The sequence below is a fragment of the Vicugna pacos genome, chromosome 17 (genome assembly GCF_048564905.1).
Source record: "Vicugna pacos chromosome 17, VicPac4, whole genome shotgun sequence".
Lineage (NCBI taxonomy): Eukaryota > Metazoa > Chordata > Mammalia > Artiodactyla > Camelidae > Vicugna > Vicugna pacos.
In genome coordinates this window covers 25,540,998-25,563,127 of record NC_133003.1, presented here as the reverse complement: position 1 = coordinate 25,563,127, position 22,130 = coordinate 25,540,998, and the positions used below count along the sequence as shown (strand labels likewise).

At 38.8% G+C, this 22,130-nt stretch overlaps 1 protein-coding gene across 1 annotated transcript in view; it reads right to left on the bottom strand.

Annotated features, from left to right (window-relative positions):
• The window catches only part of CACNA2D3 (calcium voltage-gated channel auxiliary subunit alpha2delta 3), a 778,957-nt gene that overhangs the window by 383,610 nt on the left and 373,217 nt on the right, over positions 1 to 22,130 (bottom strand). The window contains exon 9 of the mRNA XM_072941510.1: positions 20,664 to 20,738. Coding sequence (XP_072797611.1) covers positions 20,664 to 20,738 — 75 coding nt within the window. The remainder of the gene's footprint in view (positions 1 to 20,663; positions 20,739 to 22,130) is intronic.

Below are 22,130 nucleotides of genomic sequence, written 5' to 3'. Positions count from 1 at the left end.
AGAATATGGGTTTCACCCAGGGTCAGGGGTTGAATTGTGTCCCCCAAAAATGATACTTTATACATGCACCCTCAATGTTCATAGCAGCACTATTTACAATAGCCAAGACATTGAAACAACCTAAATGTCCAATGATAGATGACTGGATAAAGAAGCTGTGGTATATTTATACAATGGAATACTACTAAGCCACAAAAGAGAGTAAAATAATGCCATTTGCAGCAATATGGAAGGACCTGGAGATTGTCTTTCTAAGTGAAGTAAGCCAGAAAGAGAAAAAAAAATACCATATATCTCTCATATGTGGAAACTAAAAAAAGAAAAAATAAGACACTAATGAACTCATCTCAAACAGAAACAGACTCAGACATAGTAAAAAATCTTATGGTTCCTGGGGGAAAGGGAGTGGGAAAGGATAAATTGGGAGGCTGAGATCTGCAAATATTAAATACTATATATAAAACAGATAAAAAGCAAATTTCTTCTGATTAGCACAGGGAACTATATTCAATATCTTGTAGAAACCTATAATGAAAAAGAATATAAAAATGAATATATGTATGTACATGACTAAAACATCATGCTGTAAACTAGAAATTGACACAACATTGTAAACTGACTATACTTCAATGAGAAAAAGTAATACGTTCCAGTCCTATCCCCAGTACTTCAGAATTTAGCCTTATTTGCAAGGGTTGTTACAGACCTAATTAAAGATGCAGTCGTACTGCTGTAGGGTGGCCCCCTATTCCAATATGACTGGTACCCTTTTGCTATAGACTGAATGTTTGTGTCTCCTCCAAATTCATATGTTGAAACTTAATTCCCAATGTGATGCTATTTGGAGATGAGGCCTTTGGCAGGTGTTGAGATTATGTGGACAGAGCCATATAAAAGAGGTCCCAGAGATCTCCCTCACCCCTTCCACACCAAGATGGCCATCTATGAACCAGGAATTGGGTTGTCACTAGTCACCAAATCTGCCAGCACCCTGATCTTGGACTTCCCAGCCTCCAGACCTGTGGGAAAGAAATGGTGTTGTTTAAGCCACCCGGTCTGTAGTATTTTTGTTACAGCAGCCTAAACAGACTATAAGACACCTTTCAAGAAGATGGCCATGTGAAGACAGAAACACAGGGAGAACACCATGTGAAGATAGGATTGCAGTGATGCAGCTACAAGCCAAAGAATGCCAAAGATTTCAGGCAAACTATCAGAAGCTAGGAAGAGGCAAGGACAGGTTCTCCACAGGTTTCAAAGGAAGCATGGCCTTGATGACACTTTGATTTTCAGATTTCTAGCCTCCAACACTTGTTGTTCTAAGCTGCCCAATTGATAGCACTTTCTAGGCAGTCCTAGCAAACTAATAAACCAACATAGCTCAAGCTGTATGATTCTCAAGGTCTCAGACAAATTGAAGGCAGTGAACTCTGCCAACAAACCCACTAGTGTGGGTTTCTCTGAGACCTTGAAAACCACACAGCTTGACAATATGGTCATCTTCTGTATTCCTTAGTTGAAGTCTTCTAGATTTTAGCCCATGAGAGGCCCACATTATTCTAGAGGCACACTCTCCTGCAAACACTCATGCTTCTAAGCAGGGAACAAGAACCCATCCCTCTCTCTTTAGGGAAGTTATGCAAACAACAGTGATAACAGGCATACACTCTAACTTACTAAAAAGTTCATTTGCCAATGCATCAGCATTTTGGAGTCAAAAGCAACAGAAACTAACTCGCTCCTGCTCACTGTCAGATAGCTTTTAGAATCGATGGGAAGACTCAGGGTACCAGTTAAGTCAGGTACCATACTGGACTGAATGTGCCTCCAATTGTCCTTCCCTGTCCTGACTTCTTAGCATCCTGGACAGAAGGTCTCATCAACCTCTTTTATGAGGGACAGTAGAAGACCTTGATTTACCAACATACAGTCTTGCCAAGATTTCAAACTAAGGGTGCTATGAAAGGGAAGGAGGAATGTAGGGCAGCCCAACACCCACAGATGACCAAGGTGTACCTTGTAAGGGAGCACAGGCCATGAAACAGACACTGCCCTGTGGCTAGTGGCTCTATACTCAATAGATCATTATGATGCCTACTCTTCAAGTTAAAAACTCAACTAAGTAAAACACATCCTTAATACTCTCCTCACTTGAACAACCATCATGACTGCATTATAGACCTTCAACATTACAACTCTTCTGATCATACAAATATTCTGAGTCCTTCTATTCTGGGACTCCCCTTGTTTTCAAAAGTGGATCTTTGATTCTCTTTTGAAGCATGGTACCGGGTACCTTCTTGAGATTCATTTACCTGTGAATGTAAGGCCCTTCCTTCCCTGCAGATCCTAAGAAATTCCTGGGGAGATGTGGGGGAATTTTGGCTTAGATTCATGTATAAAGAAAAACCTGTAAATTGGTATCTCAAGATCTGAGATGTGGTGGTCCTGGCCTCTGCCGTTCCTCTCATTTTCTCCTATATATGGATCTTTAATAAATAGCACAGTCATTTTTCAAAATTCCAAGTCAGTGATCTTTTCCTCACAACACTGGTGATCACTCTTCTATAAACCTACAGAGATTTTCAAAAGTCATTACTACCTCATTGCAAATGAACGCATTTGTCCTAATTAATAGCACTGCAATTCATACCCGAAACAGAGTGAGAGATCTTTTAAAATCATCTTAATAGATAAAAATAAGCCTTGTTCTGACTTAGTAGGGTAAAATTTAAATGCTAAACACATCATATCCATTTCTGAAATTCCTTATATAAACCCAAATTTAGTTACAATCATGGCAACAGATACTTCAGTGGCAGAAATCATTCCTCTCTCATGTTGATCCCATGGATATGAAAGTCACACGTTAGTGAAATCACCACCATCAGGTATTTATTTATAATGAGGTATATCCAGAAAAAAATTACAAAAGCAGTAATCTACATTAGTAAAGTTCTTTACAGTTTAGAACATCCTTTCATGTATCTGTCCCCTCAAGTCCCCTCTGGGACCCTTTCTGTCCCTCAAAGAATCACATCATCACCTTTATTCAACATTACCACACCCCTCTTCTACCATATTTTCCTCCTCCTCTCATTTTTTTATTTACACAGAGAACGGGACATAGTACTTGCTAAACCCCAGCTCTCACCTTTTATTTTCACAGGACAATTTTTGGGGTACTGTAATCTATACTGATTGGTCCTTTTCTCCCTGGAATTACCCACAATGCACACCCCAGAACTATTTAAAACCCCGCACGTTGGTCCTCCTGGAGAAGAAACAGTAGGACCCCACTCAGTCCATCCAAGTTAACCAGGTTAATCTACTTTGACATGTGTCTGTATGTAGTCATATAGTATGCTGTATGTGTGGTATAGTGTATATTCATAAGTATGTGGATATTGCATTGTATATATTCACGTACTACATAAGAATAGTCAGCTCTCCATATGTGACCATTGATATTGGCACAGTCCCCCTGAAAAGTACACCGTTTATTTCTCTCATTGTCCACATTCAATCTACCAGCAAGCCCTGCCATGTCTATTTGCAAAATATGCTCTAAACCCATTTACTTTTCACCACGTCTAAGAGTATTACCCTGGTCCAAGTCACCACCCTCAAGCACCTAGACTCAGAGAGATAGACCTCCTCTATGGTCATCTGCTTCTATTCTGACCTGATATGGCCTATTCTCGTAGCATTCAAAGGGAATTTTCAAAATGGACATCACCTCTGCTACCTCCCTATACAAAATATTCCAGTGGCTTCTAGAAGCTTTTATGTGGAACTTGAACTCCTCAGAATGACCATGTAATAGCCTCAGCCCTCCTCCAAAACAAGACACAGGACGTGGACTTCTCTCCTACAGGACTCCTTTCAACTGACAGCTCCTCAGAGAGGCCTTCCCTGACCACCAACCCACCCCCAGCAAGTTCTCTCTGCCACCTTATCATATAGGTCAAACTCTTTCACAACACGGAGCTCATTATTTCCATATTTGCTTGATTTACTCAAAGGATATTTATTAGTACCTGTTATGAGTCAGGCCCTGGTGGAGCTTCTATTCTAATGTGTGAGAGAGACAATAAATGGTTGAGTAGAAGACATAATCCACAGTGATATGTACTTTGGATGAATATGACATAAGGAAAGAGGATACTGAGATTGCTGTAAAGAAAGAGGTCAGAGAAGGTGACTCTGAGGAGGCAGCATTTGAGCAGACACTTGAAGTGTGAAGGAGCCTGTCACCTGGCCATCTGGGCAGATTCCTCCAAATACAAAGAATGCAAGTACCAAGACTCTAGGGTAGTAGCGTGTACTCTAGGTCCAAGGAAAAGCATGGAGGCCAGTGTGACAGCCGCTAGGTGAGTGAGAGTTAACAGAAAGATGAGGCCTGAGAGATAAGGAATAATCAGCAATGCAGGCTCTCATCAGCTTTATTCTAAGACACTGAGCCACTGCAAGACATTGAATACAGGAGTGCTATCTGACCTTGACTTTAAAATGAAATAACATCACTCTTAGTGGAGAACAGACTAGATGCCAGGAGGAGCTGGGGGTGGGAAAAGTGGAGGCATGGAGACTAGTTAGGAGCCTGCTGTCACAATTCAAGGAACAGCTGAGGGTAGGAATGGTCAAGAATGTGAAGCATGCTCAGATTCTGGTCTTTGTGACAACAGAGGTGATAAGACTTGCCGGTGGTCATGAAGGAGGAGAAAAACAAGGTTGATGCCAGGACTGGGGCCTGAATCTTAGAAGTCTCGAACTGCCATTTTCTGAGATGAGGAAGACTGGGGGAGGATCGATTTGGAGAGGTAAGACCAGAAGTCTGGTTTTAAATGTAAGAAACATGAGACTCCTAGTTGATATCCCAAACTCTGCCTGAGTAGGGAGAGCTCAAGGTGTAAGCGTTGGTATTATTGGGGTCTAAAGTCTGGGGCTAACAGTTGCTTGTGTTATTGAACTTAAAATCTCCACAAAAAGAGACTTCATCTGTCTTGCTCACTTCATACCCCTAATATCCTAATGGTGATGAGCCCAAGACAGACATTCAAATACTTGTTGAATCAATGAACAAACTAGTATATATAAAAAGCCTTATATGCATGCAAAAGTTAAATATGGTTTGACCCAATTTCAATTCTATAAATTTATTATAAGGAATAAATCAAGCAAATATTCAAATATTTATACATAAAAGTTCATCACAGCATTGTTTATAATACCAAAAAAAGGAAAGCAAACTGTATTTTCAACAACAAGGTGGGTGAAATGCCATGGAGCCATCTAAAATACTAAAGAATATCTCAAGGCCTAGAAGGTTTATCACAACTTGCTATTAATTTTAAAAGACACTTAAAGAAGTTACAATCTCCTTTTTTTTTTAAAGCACATATATCTGATATGATGGCCTTCAGGATAAACACAACACTAATATAGTTGGTTGTTTTTGATAATCAGACTACACGAAACTAAAAAAAAATTTATTCCTTTTTTTATCCATATTCTTAATTATTTTGTATAATAAGAAACATTAACATTAAAATGCTTTTTTTTTAATGTGAGAGCATCATTGCACAAATAAAGCCTCACTGCTGTGGATGAGCCCGTCTTCCTAGTAAGTCCATATTTGTGGAAGAATTTCAATTTTTTTTTCAGTTGAGATATAACTGACATATAACATTATATGAGTTTCAGGTGTACACCATAATGATTCAGTATTTGTATATATTGCAAAATGATAACTACAATAAGTCTAGTTAACGTTCAGCACCATACATAGTTATGAAATCCTTTTTTCTTATCATATACCTTATTCTTAAGTGATTCTGAAAATATCACGGTTTTTCAGCAGCTTTGTTCGAGTATAATTGACACACAATAAACTGCATTATTGAAAATCTACAATGTGATACTTTTGACATGTGTATACATGTGTGAAACATCACCAATTCAATCAAAATAGTGAACATTTTCATCACCCTCAAAGGTTTTCTCATGCCCCTTTATGATTCCACCTTCCCATTCCTCCCCACTGAGTGCCTTCTGTCACTATAAGTGAGTTTGTATTTTCTACAGTTTTACGTAAATGGAATCATGTAGGATGTACTCCTTTTGTGTGGCTTCAGTATAGTTATTTTATCAGTAGTTCATTCCTTTTTCTTGTTGGGTAGTTTTCCACAGTATGTGTATATCATAATTTGCTTATCCATGAACCTATAGATGGACACTGGGGTTGTTTAAAGTTTGGAATATTTACAAATAAAGCTGCTGCAAATAAATTCATGTTTAAGTTTTTTACATGGACGTATGCTTTCTTTTCTCTTGGATAAGTAGAATGCTACATCATATGGCATGTGTATGTTTAAATTTTTAAGGAAGTGACAAACTGTTGTCTAAATTGGTTGTACCATTTTACATTCCTGTCAACAGTGGATGAGTGCTCCAATTCCTCTGCATCCTTACTAACATTTGATGTGATCAGTCTTTTACATTTCAGCCATTGTAGTAAGTGTGTAGTGACAGCTCATTGTGATTTTAATTTGCATCTCATTAATGGACTAATGATATAGAGTGTCTTTTCATATGCTTATTTGCTATCTGTATATCTTGGTCCAAATAAAAAAAATTTCTTCTCTTTGAAAGATACCAATGAGATAATGAAAAGACAACTCGCATGCTGGGAGGAAAATACTCGCAAAGAATATATATGATGAAAGACTTGAATCCAAAATATATAAAGAACACTCAAAACTCAATAAGAAAACAATCCAATTAAGAAATGATAAAAAAAAAATCTGAACAGACACTTCACCAAAGCAAATCTTTTAAGTGTTACAGATAGAACATCTCTCTCTAAAGATAAGCAAGAGGCAGCGTCACAAGTGGAAATATCTTTCACTTTGTACACTGAAAGAGTTTAATGGAGAGGAGACTGCTCTTGAATTAGCAACAGGGCGCAAATAATGTGTAAAGAGAGCTCGGGGACCTGAAATGGAGGGAGCAAGGCTATAAGGGCTTCCTTCCATTAGTTTTCCGGTCTTCTACCCAAGCATGCCACTGTACCTCACTACCCCAGGGAGGGGACAGCCTGCCTCAGACACTGCTTGAAGATGCAGGACTGGCAAGGTTCAGGTCAGACAATAGTACTTTCCTGGGAAATGCCTTCAGCGTCAACCCCTGATCCTAAAGTGTTTCTGGCAACTAACTGACCGCAAACTCGAGGGCTATGTACAGCCCGTGCCAGCTGGCTCATGCCGCCTTCATCTTGGCAGGCAGAACAGAGGATTTGGGCCTGGCATCTGGATGGTCCTCCCCAGGCTGTGATGGCAGCTGAGGCAGAGACCCTGGCAGCTCCCTCCTGTCCCCCAGCTCTGCCCATGTGGCCAGTGTGCTAGTTAATGCTTGGATGGCCTGGCATCCAGACCAGACCTAAGGAACAAGCACAGAGTGAAGTCACGCGGCATTAAAACCTTCAGGGGTTTTTCATAGCTCATTTTAACCACGTTTGGCAAAAGTAACAGGTCTAACCCTTCAGAAATAAAGTCAGAGGGCAGGCTACAGGGCTGTATTCCCACACTGCTGGGGTAATCCTCATACGAAAGCCCACTGTTCTAACTGCCAGGTTGTATTTGGGTTTTTTTCTTATTAATTAGTCACTTTATTTGCTTGTAGGCTCTTGTACAGTTAATTAATACAATTAATTGTGATATTAATTGAATTAGCAGTACAACTTATTGGGAGCACAGAGGCTAATGGGTTACATCTGAGATCACCTCCCAATTCACATGGACTGGCCATACTACCTAAGAGAAACACTGAACTATCAGACCATTTTTTGATCTACAAAAATAGCCATTTAATATGGTTGCTACCAATAGCTTTTTATTCTGAGCAAGTTGTCCTGGATTCATTTTGTCCAATATAAAACATGTAATCTCAGGGTATGACTTCCACTCCCAGAGTCAGTGATCACTCAGTGAAAGAAGAGAGATGACAAGGCTTTGGAAAGCAGGGAGTCACAACCCAGGTGTGAGGAAGGCATGACTGAGTTCCCATTACCCTGACATTGACAATGTTCTAGTTGGTTTCGAATACAACAGCTAAGGTGGCTGCACCTGCAAGCCACTCAGTAGGGCAGGATTTCACAATATGCAGTAGGACTTCTTGCCATGTGTACTTTCTTTTCTATCTTCCTGTCAGAGGCGCCTGCCATAAAAATAACACGTCTTAAGTGTAAGACAGGAGTTTTGGACTTTAGATGATGGCCCAACACCTAGACTATAGTCATGGACAGTATTATTCTAACAAGTCTCTGGAGTGGTCTCTAGGGTAGCTCAGATGCTCTGGGTCAGTCACATTTTACTCAGAGGTTGTTATATCTATTGATGGCCAAGGACATATGCGTGCATCCAAGTGCTGACCTACTTCTGTGCCACATTATAAGGTACAATTCCCATTATTGTTAACTAAATATTTGTGAAATCATGGACAGAACACTCTAGCTTAATGGTTTGAATGTTTCCATTAAAAATGGCAAAAGTTAGATAGCTTGGTTGTATGTATGCACAAAAGAACTTCATGCAGAAGGGTTGGTCTCCCTTGGAGAGATGCTCTGGAAAGTGGCTGGTTCTGAAAACTGCAGTTTATCCTTTATAAACTCTATCTTTCTATATGTTACCATTTAGGGCAGAAAATCTTCTTGAGAAATCACTAATAATCATTATTACTTAAGTAAATAATCAATTACTCAAATTTGTTAAGATGCTGGCATTGCAAAATGCCCTAATGCTGTTCTCCTATTAAACTTTCCCAGAGCCCTCGTACAGGAGGAAGGGAACAGTGGATGCTCACTTGGCAGATGGGAAAGAAAGGGCAGCTTGCAGAGGTGAGGTGACACACATACCACCCCTCAGCTGGTCACCATGGACAGGACTCAACAGCTATGTTAACCTAGTTCTTAACCATTAGGCATTTTCACCTCTTTATGTCCAAGATAAAGACTATTGATCCAAATTTAAATTCACCCCAATGACTCAAAATTGTCCTAATGAACAGTCTGGTGAATATAGCTATGTTGCTGTAACTCATCAAAATCCTAGATGCCCCAAGGTGTTGCTTATATACTCCCAGCTGTTTTATCTAAACCATTTTTGGTCTTTTCCCCCAGCATCATGCTATCAGCTCCCATTTTTCAGCTGTCAGTTTGCCTACCTCTACTTTTTTCTTTCACTTTCAGACCTAACTTAATCTTAAACTACAGCAGAATGAGAAAAACAAATACTCCTTTCTCTATTCATTCACCTATTTAGTTAGTAATATCTGAGCACATCTGATGGGCAAGGGCTCCTTCTAAGAGATGCAGCAGTGATAAAATGCAGAGTATAAGTGTCCACAGAGAGGCCTTTCAGGTCATAGGTAAGAGACAGACAAATGAACAAGTAAATAAAAAGAAAGGAACATCTGTCACAAGGGCTCACATGAGTCAGAGCAGAGTGACATGGTGGAGGGGGTCAGGGAAGGTGACCTTTGGGCTGAGATCTAACCAAAAAGGAGTGCTTCTACTTCTTCCAGGAGGAGGGGTTGGTGCTGAGGCCCTACGGAGGTGGGAATGGGCATGGAGCAGAGCAAGATGACAAAGAAACAGACTGTAAGCCCAGAAGAGTTGGAGAACGTGGAGTGGCCGACAGGGTGATATCACCCAAGGCTTTGTAGTCACTGAAAAGGAGGTTAGATTTCATTCGAGGTGCAACGGGAAACACTGGGAGGGCTTTGAACAGGAGACTAACTTGATCTGATGTGCTCTTTCCTTCCTTTATTCAGTGCTCTTTATGGACAGCCCTATACTGGATGTAGTAGAAGCAGCGGTGAATATAGCACCAACCCGGAGACTCTGGCCAGTGGGGAAGGTAGAGAGAAATCAGGTCACCACACAGCCTCATGGGGAAACCACAGAGGGCACTGAATCCTTTCTTAGGTAAGAAGGGAACATTTCCTAAAGGGAATTTATTTTACCTGAGATCAGAGGAAGAAAAAGTTAATTGGGCAAAAAAGATGTGGGAGAATAGGAAAGAAAGCAGTCATATGTTCCAGACAGGAGAAACAGAACACACGTAAGATCTGGTTTTAAGAGGGTACACAATGACCTCTAGAATATAGGAATTTAAATATGGCTGGATCAGAAAGGAAGAGGGATGGAAAGAGGGACAGAAAAAGACAGAGATGATGGAGAGGAGGAGTTGAGGGGAAATGTCATAAAAGCAAGAGAGGAGAATGGATAGATAAACAGGAGGCATACCATGGAAGACTTGATAAGAAGAGGCCCAATAATTCAATATTCCAAGATAAGTAAATTCTAGAGATCTGCTGTACAACAACATGCCTGTAGTTCATCTAACTATATACCATTGTCACTATGTTGTGGTAATATACATAAACCTACCTTATTCTTATTTAGAGCTGCATTGTGTTAAGTTATACTGGATCTAAAAGTACTTACATTTATGCTATTCCCAAACTTTCTCTGTGTAAGTTATTTTTAATGTAAGTGAGACATATTTAAAGCAATGCAATTCTTCCTACCTTTCATTACTTTTGATTTGAATAAAAGGGGGTTAGTGTTTGCTCTCTCTGAAATTTTGTCTCCCTTGGTGTTTGAGTGGGCAACAATCACCAATGTGAAGATGGGCTACTTTCTCCTTACAATTCATATCATAGCCCTCACTCCCATATCACTGGCAAATCTGTACCATGTACAACCATCTATAATTGGATGTCCATAAAGCCATGGGAAGAGGAAAATTTTAGAATCCATGATGCCTCTTTTGATGAAGTTCAGGCTGAAAGAAACAATACTGGGGAAAATCCAGCAACTTGGATGTATATTTTTGTTAATTCATGGAAGTTCAGTGTCTCCTGATCCCATGGGAAAAGATCAAAACTGCAGAGGAAGATGAGAGTGGCATGGGTTTCTAAGACTGATTGATTTTGTGACAAATACTCACAAATGAATCTTAAACAGAGCCATGCAATTCAGTGGATTTCAGTACATCTTCATTATAAAACCAGAGAAAAATCATAGCACTCATATTCCCCTCGCCCCTCAGAGAGACCACAGGAGGTTCATTTTAAGGTCTGATGAATGGTTTAAAAGGTCTGAAGTAGATTAGGATGAGTAGTTTACTCATTTGAATTCTATACTTAAGCTCCAGGCTCACCCAATTTGTCATGGTTTCTCTTTCCTTAAAGAAAAAATATTTCAGTTATTTGGTAAATAAAGAAGCAAAGCAAAATTCTCTCCAGACAGTAAACAATACCTTTAAAACACAAAGACCAAAACTTAACAGAACCTCAAGATCACTTGTTCCAGGATGATGTGTCACAGGCCATGTCAAGCAAAATCACAGGAAATCTGTGAACCGGAAAAATTTAGTCTGACCAAAGCCAGCATTTTTATCCTAACCTTTTCTTTTACTTCAAGACATTCTCACTCCTCTTTCAAATTTTTAAAATGAGTTTTATAAATACTGTTTTAATTAAAACAATCCAGTTTTGATTTTTCAGGTCACCTGAATACTATGAAACCAGAGTTAGGTGTCATTGGACTAAAGGTACATGACATAATAATCCCATATGTCACCTTGTAGAGAAGCCTTTTCATACCCTTTCATTAACTGGAAGTAGCATTACAATGGCCACCAGGGAAATTGTCATAGTATGAAAAGAAAGATAAGAAATAATCTCAGTTATTTGGCTGTCATGACAACTTGTTAGGATGTATATGGATATTCTGCATGAAGTGTGGAACATCTCAAGGGATTTAGCACATGTTAGTAAGAATTACTGAACTCACAGGATGGAGGCTGGCATCAATATGCACATTGCCAGGTGTACACAGGTTTATATAGAAGGTCATAAATCTCCAACCTCATTTCACAAAGAACATGAAAAAATGGCTTCAAAGCTGCCATTCAGGGGATTTGGCCTGAACTAGACAGAGTATTGAGGATTGCCAATCCTGGAATCAGATAATTTCACCCACAATCGAGTTCAGATTGTCCTGATTATATTAAAACATGAGTTTCCTGCTTTTGTTTTCAATGTTTCGTGGATCTTCCACTGAAATGAAAAAAAAATTTTTTTAACCAGAATTCTATCTCAGGTGGCTCATCTATTCTTTCTTTCCTTCCTTCCTTTCTGCCTTCCTGCCCTCCTGCCTTCCTTCCTTCACTCCTTCTTTTTCCTTCATGCTTCTACTGAGCATCAGACTCATAGGTACTGGCCTTGTTACCCAGTCTTTTCTTCCCAGAAAACCAAGCAGATCTACCCTACACAGGCCTGCTTCTTAGCCACAGCAGCAGACACTGAGACCAGCCTGCTGGCTGGGCTGCTCCACTCACTTGAGATGCAATTACGGATCCAGAATGGGCGGCTGACCTTGCAGAATCAGAGTCCACCAAAGACACATAGGTGAGGCGCTGAGGAAAGGACAGATGATTCCTTTTCGAAGCCTTGAGTACAGCCTTTTCCACCCCCAGGACCTGTAAATTATCATTTTGCTTTATATGAATTTTCTAGTCTCTATCACATCCACTATGTGAGTCCTGAATGTACATGGCCTAACATCTATTTGATGATAAAAATGAAATTTGGCTCAAATCAGCCAAAGAAGCTCATCTTTATCTTAAAACATCCCAAAATTCCAATGAAAGATAAATGCTTTGTCTTCTGAGATTTTTCTTCAAAAAAATAAGGTAAGAAGACTGAAACACCTTGCCATTAGAAACTGAACACTGAACTACAATCAGCACCTTTTTAGACAACTAAAGCAACCTAACACACTTTCTTCAACTATTCATACTAATTTGATAAAGCCCCCTTTTAAGATTTCCTTCTATACTTCAGATTACTTTTCAATTAAACTTTTTATTTTGAGGTAAGTATAGATCCACATGCAGTTGTCAGAAACAGCACAGAGAAATGCCTTTTACCTAGTATTCTCCAATGACATGATGCAAAACTATAGTATATAGTGATATATATAATATCTGTGACATTATATCACAACCAGGGTATTAACACTGATACAGTAAAGATACAGACCAGTTGCATCACAACAAAAATTCCTCATGCTGACCTTTTATCATGGACCTCTCCCCACTCCCACCCCGAACCTCTGGCAACCACTATCTCCACTTCCATAAATTTTGTCATTTCAAGAATGTTATATGAATGAAATAATAGAGTATATATTATTTTGAGATTGGCTTTTTCCACTCAGGATAATTCCCCAAACAGTCAAAGACTCATCCAAGTTATTGTGTGTACCAATAGTTCTCTTTTTTAATTGCTAAGTAGTATTCCATGGTATGGATATATCACAGTTTGCTTATCCATTCATCTACTGAAGATTATCTAGATTGTTTCCAGTTTTGGGCTTTCACAAATAAGGCTGCTATGAACATCTGTATACAGGTTTTTGTGTAAACGTAAGTCTTCATTTATCTGAGATAAATGCCCAAGAGTGCAACTGCTGGATTATATCATAATTGTATGCTTAGTTTTACAAGAAAATAACAAATGTTTTTCAGAGTAGCTATATCATTTTAAATTCCTATGAGCAATGTATGTTAGGAATGATCCAATTTCTCCACACCCTAAACAGCATTCGGTAGGTCTTATTATTTTATTTTAAATTATTTTTATTCTAGCCATTCTGATAGGTTATGTAGTGATATCTAATTGGGATTTCAATTTCCATTTCCCTAGCTAATGATGTTAAATATCTTTTCTTGTACTTACTTGCCACCTTTATATCCTCTTCAATAAAATGTCTCTCCATGTATTTTGCCTATTTTCTAACTGGATTGTTTTTATTGTTGAGTTTGAGTTATTTATGTATTCCTTATATGTTATTGATATGTGGTTTGCATATAATTAGTATACACATATTGATAGTTAGTTCCCAGTTATAGCTTGAAAAAAGATATTTGAAAATCACGTATCTTTTCATCCTTTCAGCAGGGTCTTTTATATTGAAAAAAGTGTTTTTCTAATTTTAATGAGATCCATTTTATCAAATTTTCCTTTTATGGATTGTGCTTTTGGTGTCAAGTCTAAGAACTCTTTAGCCATGTTCTGAAGATTTTCAAGATTTTTTCTTGTTTTTTCAGAGGGTGTCATAGTTGTACATTTTACATTTAAGTTTTTGACCCATTTGAATTAAATTTTGTTTAAGTTGTAATGTTTAGGTCAAGGTTTAAAATTTTTGTTTGTTTTTACTTTATGGATATTCAATTGCTTTGGTAAACTATTTGTTGAAAAGAATATCCTTCCTCCATTGAATTGTGTTTGCACCTTTGTAAAAATTCAGTTGAGCATATTTGTACAGGTATATCTTCATGTTCTTTCTTCTATGCCATTGATCTGTGTCTACTCCTCCACCAATATTACACTATATTGATTACTGTAACTATATAATAGGCATTAACATTGGGTAAATTGATTCCTCCTACTTCATTCTTTTTCAAGATTATTTACTATTCTAGATCCTGTGCTTTTCTATATAAATTTTAGAAAACCCTTGTCTGTGTCTACAAAAACCTTGCTGAAATTGATAGGAATTGTATTAAACTTACAGATCAACTTGAAGAGGATTGATATGTTTAGTCCTCCCATTCATGAACATGGTAAGTCCTTTCTTTTATTTAGGTCTTCTTTGATTTCTCTCATGAGAATTTTGTCATTTTCATGATACAGAGCCTATGCATGTTTTATTCAGTTTATGCCTTTGGAGCAATTATAAATGGTATTGATTTTTAAGTTTTGGTTTCTGTGTGTTCATTGTTGATATATAAAAAAGTGGTTTGGGGTATTCATCTTGTATATGTGACTTTGGACTTATTTATTAGTTCTGGGAGTTTGGAGGGGTTTTTTTGTTTGTTTTTTTGTTTTTGGTAGGTTCTCTGGGATTTTCTACATATACAATTGTATCATCTGAAAATAGGATGAGTTTGATTTCTTCCTTTCTGACCTGGACATTCTTTACTTTTTTTCCTGGGTTTACTGCACTGGCTAGAACTTACAGCACTATTGAATGAGAGTGGCAAATGTGGAGTTATTTACATTGTCCCAACCTTAAGAGGAAAAGGTTTCAAATTTTCACTGTTAAGTCTGATGTTAGCTTAGGTTTTTATACATGGTCTTTATCAATTTGAGGAGGTTATCTCTGCTTTCATTTTGCTGAATTTTTTTTTAATCAAGAATGTGCACTGGATTTTATCAAATGCTTTTTCTGAGTTCATATGATCATATGATTTTTCATCTTTAGCCTATTGATATAATGAATTACATTGATTGATGTGACACTGATGTCAAATCAGCCTTGCATATCTGGAATAAATCCTACTTGGTAGTAGTGGATACATATTGTTGGATTTGATGTGCAAAAATTTTGTTGAAGAATCTCACTATAAGTTCATAAGGGATATTGGTCAGTAGGTTTCTTTTTCTTTACTGTCTTCATCTGGTTTACCAGGGACCTACTAGCCTCACAAAGTGAGTTGAGGAGGATTTCCCTCCTATTTTTCTGGAAGAGATTCTGTAAATTTGGTATTAATTCTTCTTTAACAGGTAGAACTCTTCAGTGAAATCATCTGAAACTTGAGATTTCTTTTTGGAACTTTTAAATTATAACTTCAATTTCTTTCATGTTTATAGGACTATTCAGATTATCTTTTTTTTTTTCTTGTTTGGATTTGGTAGCTTGTAGTTTTCGGGGACTTGATCCACTTTTTCTAAGTTGTCAAATTCAAGAGTGGGAACTTCTTTCTAATATTCCCTTATTATCCTTTTAATGACTACAGTTCTGTAGTAACATTCCGTTTCATTCCTGGTATTGGTGGTTTGTGGCTGCTTCTTTTCTTTTTTATCAGTCTTGATAGGGGTTCATCAGTTTTACTAACTTTTTTTTTAAAGAACTAGCTTTTGGTGTCATTGATTTTTCTCTATTGTTTTCCTGTTCCAGTTTACAGGTATGCCACAGAGATACTGCAGGTTCAGTTCCAGACCACTAGAATAAAGTGAATATCACAATAAAGGAAGTCATACAAATTTTTTGGCTTCCCAGTGCACATAAAATTTTGTTTATACTATACAGCAGTATATTTAGTGTGCAATAGCACTGTCTAAAAAAAAAACCCCAATGTACATACCTTAATTAAAAATCCTTTACTGCTAAAAGATGCTAAATATCATGAGCCTTTAGGGAATCATAAACTTTTTTCTAGTGAAGGGTCTTGCCTCGATGCTGATGCCTTGATGGCTGCTGACTGATCAGAGTTGTGGTTGCCTGAAGGTTGGGGTGGTTGTGGTAATTTCTTAAAATAACACAACAGTGAAGTCTGCCACATCGATTGATTCTTCCTTTCACAAACAAGTTCTCTGTAGCATGCAGTGCTGTTTGATATTTTACCTATGGTAGAACATCTTTCAAAATTTGTGCCAATCCTCTCAAACCCTAAGACTGCTTTCATCAACTAAGTTTATGTAATATTCTAAATCATTTGTTGTCCTTTCCACAATCTTCACAGCATCTTCACCAGAAGCAGATTCCATCTCAAGAAACCACTTTCTTTACTCATCCATAAGAAGCAACTCCTCATCTGTTAATGTTTTATCATGAGATTGCAGCAATTTAGTCACATCTTCAGGCTCCACTTCTAATTCTAGTTTTCTTGCTGTTCTACCACATCTGTAGTTACGTCTTCCACTAAAGTCTTGAACTCTTCAAAGTCACCCATGAGGGTTGGAATCAACTTTTTCCAAATTCCTGTGAATGCAGATATTTTAATCTCTTCCCATGAATCACAAATGCTTTTAATGGCATCTAGAATAGTAAATCCTTCTCAGAAGGTTTTCAATTTACTTTGCCCAGATCCATCAGAGGAATCACCATCTATGGCAGCTACATACAGCCTTATGAAAAGTATTGCTTAAATATTAAGGCTTGAAAGTCAAAATTACTCCTTGATCCATAAGCTGCAGAATGGATCTTGTATTAGCAGTCATGACAATAACATTAATCTCATTGTATGTCTTCATCAGAGCTCTTGGGTAACCAAGTGCATTGTCAATGAGCAGTAGTATTTTGAAAGCAATATATTTCTGAGCAGTAGGTCTCAACAGTGGGTTTCAAATATTCAGTAAACCATGTTGTCAACAGATGTGCTGCTCCCTAGGCTTTGTTGTTCCATTTATAGAGCACAAGCAGACAGAGAAGATTTAGCATATCTCTTAAGGGTCCCAGATTTTCAGAATGAAAATTAGCATTAGCTTCAACTTAAAGTCACCAACTGCATTAGCCCCTAACAAGAGAATCATCCTGTCCTTTGTAGTTTTAAAGCCAAGCCTTGACTTCTCCTCTCTAGCTATGAAAGTCCTAAATGAATCATCTTCTAAGACAAGGCTGTTTCATCTACTTTAAAAATCTGTAGTTTAAGTGTAGTGGCTCCATTAAATGATCCTATCTAAATCTTCTGGATAACTTGCTGTAGCTTCTACCTCAGCACTGTGTTTTCAATTTTCACTTTTATTTTACAGATACGGTTTCTTTCCTTAAACCTCATGAACCAACCTCTGCTAGCTTCAAACTGCCCTTTTGCAGCTTCTTCACTTCTCAGCCTTCACAGAATTGAAGAGAGTTAGGGCCTTGCTCTGGATTAGGCTTTGGCTTAAGGGAATGTTGTGGCTGGTTTAATCTCTCCAGACCACTGAAAATTTCTTCCTATTAGCAATAAGGCTGTCTCACTTTTTCAACATTCATATGTTCACTGGAGTAGCACTTTTAATTTCCTCCAAGAACTCTTCCTTTACATTCACAACATGGCTAAGTGGTGCAAGATGCCTAGTTCTGGCCTATCTCAGCTTTTGACATGTCTTCCTTACTAAACTTAGTCATTTTTAGCTTTTGACTTAGGTTGAGAGACTTGTGACTCTCCCTTTCACCTTGAATACTTAGAAGCTACTGTAGGCTTATTCACTGGACTAATTTCAATATTGTTGTGTCTCAGGCAATAGGGAGGCCTGAAGAGAAGGAGAGATATGGGGGAATGGCCAGTCAGTGGAGCAGTGAGAAAAACACAACACTCTCATCTTGAGACTTTTATGACATGAATGCTAGCCCTTTTGTTGTCCCACATGTCACTGAGACTCTGTTCATTTTGTTCCAATCTATTTTTTCCCTGTTGTTCAGGCTGGATAATTTCTATTGATCTGTCCTGAAGTTCAGTGATTCTATCTGCTGTCATCTCCACTCGACTACTGAGTTGATCCACTAAGCTTTTTATTTTGGGAACTGTATTTTTCAGTTCTGTAATTTCCACTTGGCTCTTTTAAATTCTATTTCTTTGCTGAGATTTTTTTTTTCATTTATTTCAAGAGAATTCCTAATTGCTTGCTGAAACAATTTAATAATTTCAACATCTGATTCATGTCAATATTGGCTTCTGTTGATTGTTTTTTTAATTATGTTGTGATTTTTCTGGTTCTTGGGATGACAAGGGGGATATTTCATTGCATTCTGGGCATTCTGAATTATATACTATGAGACTCTGGGCCCTATTTAAACTTTTTTCTTAGCAGGCAGTCTTTCTGCTGAGGTGTGGCACAAGAGCAAAGTGGGTGTGGATGGTGTGAAAGACCAACTTCCTATTTAGCCCTGAGGAAACTATGGAAGGCTGGTCTAATAGTTGTTCCACTGGTGCTTGGCTGGAGTAGGAAAGGTACTGTCACAAAGGTTTTTTGTTGTTAGGCCATCCTTTTCCTGGTCCTTTGGCTAGGGGCTTTTCTTGGAAGTTTGTTTGTTTGTTTTGTCTGTGCCTATTGTTGGCCCAGGTAGGAAGCTTCTGGAGTGCTCTACTTGGGACATATAGGAATCAATAAGAAACCCAGGGAACTCACCTCGATGTCATTCAGTCTAGGCAGCAGTCTTCCTATACTTGTTTGTTGGGTTATGTCCAGGGTTTTTCAGTTGTAAAGGGAGGGATTTGATTAAAATGTGGCTACTCCATATTGGCAGAATGAAAAGTCTGGATTAATTTTAATAAAAACTACTTCAGTCTTCAATATCCATAAATTCAAAGGCAATTTAAAATAAATTCTTAGCTCACTTTCTCTAACAATTTGTTTCATTCATAAGACTTCTTATCTCCAAATATCACACTGCCCTTGTTCATTTAGGAAGCCACTTAAAGGATCATTTTAAGCAACTTTTCTATTTAATGTTGTATGCACCACCACTGGATATCTATTGGGGCCCTTGGAAATATTCCAATGCTACAAAATTAAGAAGTGGGTGAAATCTAGACTCAGGCTATGCCCAAACAAAGGGAAAATCCCTAGAGAAATTTGGCTGTAGGTTTAAGTTATTTTTCCCTATCTTAGCCTAGGAAATGACCATGAACATTCCCTAGATATTGTAGGGAATTGGCTTTGGACTACAATGTATTTGTTTCTCTCTTCTAAAAGTGAAACTGATTATGGTGTTGCTTTCCTCTCAAGCTGTACCTTGGATATTATCTGCACCTTGGATAGTATAATTTTTCCTTCTCACTCTGTGTTCCAGTTATAATGAATTTCTCCCAGTCCTCTGTTGTTCACTCTCTTAGAGGTGCCCAAACCAAGTGCTTCTACCACTTGCACCTAAGTTAGCACCAATGCCACTCCCTGCCCGTTTGGGCCAGGAGGTTCTCCCCAGTACATGTATAGCATGTCACAGAGCCTACCTTGGCCACTGTCCTCAGCCACCTCATAGGGGTCTGCTCTCCAGGGGAGAAGTATTATTTTATAATGCCCACGTGGCATGCACAACAAAACAACATGCATAATGGCAGCTATGAGTCCCAGGAGATGTGATACTGTTGCAGCCACAGCTACACCTTCAACCTAAACTGCCACCTGGCCCTGTAGGGGTGACTGGTGGTGGCTATGGTGGTTATATTAACAGACTTAAAGGTATGCAAAGGGAAACAGGATTTATTTTATAGTAATCTATTCTGGAAATTTTCCTAGAATTGGAAAGGGAAGGGAAATTTGTAACCATTTCCTAAGTTCCTCCGTTAACATATTTTTCTTTTGTTCCAGGCAATATATTTACAGAGCAGGCAACGCTCAGAGGATTGAGGATACAGCAGAGAGTGACATTGTCCCTATCCTTGTAAAGCTTACCTTCTAATCCCAGAGTCAAGTTACCCCAATATCTACCCCAACAGTTATTTAAGCAATAGTATTGAGTGCAAGAAGAGATACAACAAGTGGGTTCAATTTTCTTTGAAATCTCAGCAAGAGTCATATTCTTTCAATGGTGTCCATATGGGTGAAAAACACAACACAGGATGTGCTTAGAGCAAAAGAAAAAGAAAATAAATGCAATTGTTTCAGAACTAGTGAGCATCTGAACTCAATATAAGTATTTTACTGCCATGATTTTATTTGTGCCTCTTCATAAATGTTCTACACACTGGGGTTCCAAGGCCCTCAATGAAAGGGCAGTACATTTGATGAGTTTCTAAAAACTAGGACAGAATTATTGTAAGTGATCACTGTGAGGGAGACGGTGTGCTGTGACCCCTGATGCACCACTCAGTGGCAGGTCCTACCTCCTTGTTTGTCCTGTCGGCTTGCACCAACGTTCCATTCAGGCAAGGTTCCACATAGTGAAGCTCCTCATTATACTGCAAAGGGAAGAAACAGCCAAGAGGAAACAACTAAGTATTTGAAGGGATAATTTAAGGATACACACAACAAAACAAAAAAGCAGCACAATCACAGGCTCAATTCATTTACATAAGGTAACTTTCTCAATGGTGCCCCTATTCAAAATCATGCTTAAGTGCCAAAGACATTCTTTATTCTTTTCTTGAGAGAGAAACTTACAGAGCACATGTTGGTGTATGGCAGTGTTCAAGGTGTATATAGTTAACTGATAATCCTTCCTGGGTTGCTCCAAACATGGAGGTTCCCTGGGCAGTGTGTGATATAGGTAAGATCTAAAGAGCATCCCACACTTGGGTGGATATGGCTCCAGCTCCTGTCCTTGGTTTCATAGAACCAAGGCATCCACGTTCGGGTCACACGTGAGTGAGGGGACAGAATGTTGGAAAGGAAAGGCCTTGATGTTCCCTCTTTGCGGGGCTGTGCAGGTGTTGGTCACATCACTGTCCACATACAGTGACATCACCTTCCACGTACGGCAATGCCAGCCTTCCCATCATTTTTGATGCCAGAATACCCAGATTATGACCCTTTGTTTTTGTCCAAAGCTCACAACTGGGAAGAGGAAATGTGAGTGTTCTTATCTTCATTTCTTTCATCAAGCACAGTTCTCTGCACTGTAGCTAGACTGGGACCTTCCAAAACACAAATCTAATCATACCCACTCTTCTCAACGCCATTCAGAGCTCCCTGTTGCTCTGCAGATGAACTTTCCCAGGTATTGACAGGGCTCTAGACATTTGGCCCTATTGACTTTTTTAGCATGTTTACTCATTAGCCCTCCCCATAAACTTAGCACCGACCAGCCTTAATTCCCTTCCTGTCCTCTGGGATGGCCCATCTTTTCCTTCAGGGCTTCTACCACTGGGCCTTCTGCCTGGAGCCCTCGCTATAGAATCTCCCAGCTGATTCCTGTTCAGTCTCTGGGCCAACTCATTCCTGCCTACTCTGGGAAGCAGTCTCTGTCACAAGAAAGGCTCCTCTCCTGTCTACTCCCAGTTTATAATGCCTTGTGCCTGGATCCCTCACCACAAGGCAGGACTACATCATTAGAGTCCATGTCTGGTTCCTCAGTGTGTTCCATATGACAAGAACAGGGCTGAGCCCATAAGTAGGTGCCCAAGAACAGTATGTTCAATGAAAGTGTTGTGGTATTTCCACTTCAGGGACCAAAGGCCCATCCCAGAGCTCTAGAGGGAAGGACCAGAACCATCTCTCATAAGCCCAGCTCTAGACCAAAGTCTGGCTAAGGAGTCTGGACTTTAAGCTGTAAGAAGCATGGAGGGCTATGAGCAGAGAAGTGTGTGAAATAAAAAGATCAGCTTGGGACAAATACTCTGGACACACTACAG